At 51.7% G+C, this 1,724-nt stretch overlaps 1 protein-coding gene across 1 annotated transcript in view; it reads left to right on the forward strand.

Moving 5' to 3' along the window:
• Positions 1-1,336, forward strand: part of TGM1 (transglutaminase 1) — a 14,757-nt gene extending 13,421 nt beyond the window's left edge. The window contains exon 15 of the mRNA XM_006913541.1: positions 933-1,336. Coding sequence (XP_006913603.1) covers positions 933-1,161 — 229 coding nt within the window. The 3' untranslated portion in view covers positions 1,162-1,336. The remainder of the gene's footprint in view (positions 1-932) is intronic.
• Positions 1,337-1,724: the final 388 nt, after the last annotated feature.

The raw sequence follows: 1,724 nt of genomic DNA on the forward strand, positions 1-1,724 counted from the left end.
CCGGAGGGGCTGAAGGAGGAATGGCGTGGGATGATGAGGCTGTGCAGGCAGGCTGAGTCAGAGTGAGCCTGTGTGTCAGGTTAGGGAGCTACAGTCTCATCCCATAAGCAGCAAGGGAGCCAAGCCCTTGAAAGATTCAGCTCAAATTCAAGTAGTGAGAGAACAGAATGGAAAATGAGATGAGAGGCAAGGAGACCATTTAGAAGATTGGTGAAACTGATTCCCAGAGGGGTGGTCTGGGAATAGATTTTTCAAAGATCCATGAAGGGAGAAAATAAAGTCACTACTTCAGTGTGAGTGTGTGTGTTTGTGTGTGTGCATACATGCATATGTATCTCACACACACACAAGTGTGTATGTCAATTTAAAGATGCCAGTTGTCTGTTCTTGAAAAAGACTTTCCTTTTTTTCTGTTAACATCCTTCCAATGTTTTGGAGTGTTAAAATGCTCCTTCTTTGGAAAGATGATTGTTAGAGGATAACTAATTTTCTCCCACTTTTTTTCTTGGCAAAATTGAAAGTATTTGGAAATACTGTGTTGAACCCCAAAGTCTCTATTTGAAGTTTCCTTGGTCTTGGAAACACCAGGTAGGGTGGGGATGGTCTGGTTAGGCAGGAGCTGGCGATGGAGGGGCGAGGTAGGCAGTACAGCAGTCTTGTCCAGGTGTTTGTGGGAGGGAGAAGGAGAAGTCTTGGATGACTGGGAGATTTCTAGCTCAGGCAACTGTGTGGGTGGCTACTGACCTGGTCATGTGGAGGCGGCCTTGGGACTCAAGCTTTGTCCTGGTCCTGGGTGTGGAGATTCCAGCTGAGCCCAGAAATGCCTCGAAGAGTCCACCTTCTGCTCCTTCCTTCCTGGCCGCCCCATCAGTCCTTACTCCCCACTACACCTCCAGTCGCCCCAGACCCCATGACCCTGTCTCTGTCCACAGCAACATTGGGGGCAACGAGACAGTGACACTGCGCCAGACGTTCGTGCCTGTGCGACCAGGCCCCCGCCAACTCATCGCCAGCTTGGACAGCCCACAGCTCTCCCAGGTGCACGGTGTTATCCAGGTGGATGTGGCCCCGGCCTCTGGAGGTGGGGGCGTCTTCTCAGATGCCGGAGACAACAGCCGCTCAGGAGAGACCATCCCTATGGCTTCTCGAGGTGGGGCTTAGCCCTGAGCCAAGAGCGATGGGACTAGGGTCAAATGAACAAGGACATTGCCATAGGACAGGGCCCGCTGCAGTGGGCTCCCCAGGGCCTCAAAAGGGGAGATTGGGTACCTGGGGACGGAGCCAATCTTCACTTGCACCGGGTGGCAGAGATGCTAATAAACTGTTTTTTAATGAAGCTGCTGTCTGTCCATCTGTCAGTCCATTCTGGGCCAAGCAGTGTGAACCCACAGTCTGTCCCAGGGATGCACATGGCATTTCTGGTGCCTCTGGTTCTAAGAAGCATGGTTGGCAGGTCAGATGATACCAGCTCAGCAGCTCTTGAGATCGGGCCTGCTTAGTGTCAGTACAGCCTCCAGTGCTTACCTGACCAGTCTCACCCCATCCAGGGTGCTTCTACTGACCAAAGCCCTTTTGAAGTCCCCTGGGTTGGGGTGGAACTGCCCCCTTTCAGTGGCACCCACTGTGAGAGAGAAGGACCTAAATTCCCTTTTGTAGGCACATGTTTGAGGTAGAAATAGGCTGGAGTACTTTCTGAGCAGCAAAAGCCACTTTCCAATGTTTAT

The sequence above is a fragment of the Pteropus alecto genome, unplaced genomic scaffold, assembly GCF_000325575.1.
Source record: "Pteropus alecto unplaced genomic scaffold, ASM32557v1 scaffold335, whole genome shotgun sequence".
NCBI lineage: Eukaryota > Metazoa > Chordata > Mammalia > Chiroptera > Pteropodidae > Pteropus > Pteropus alecto.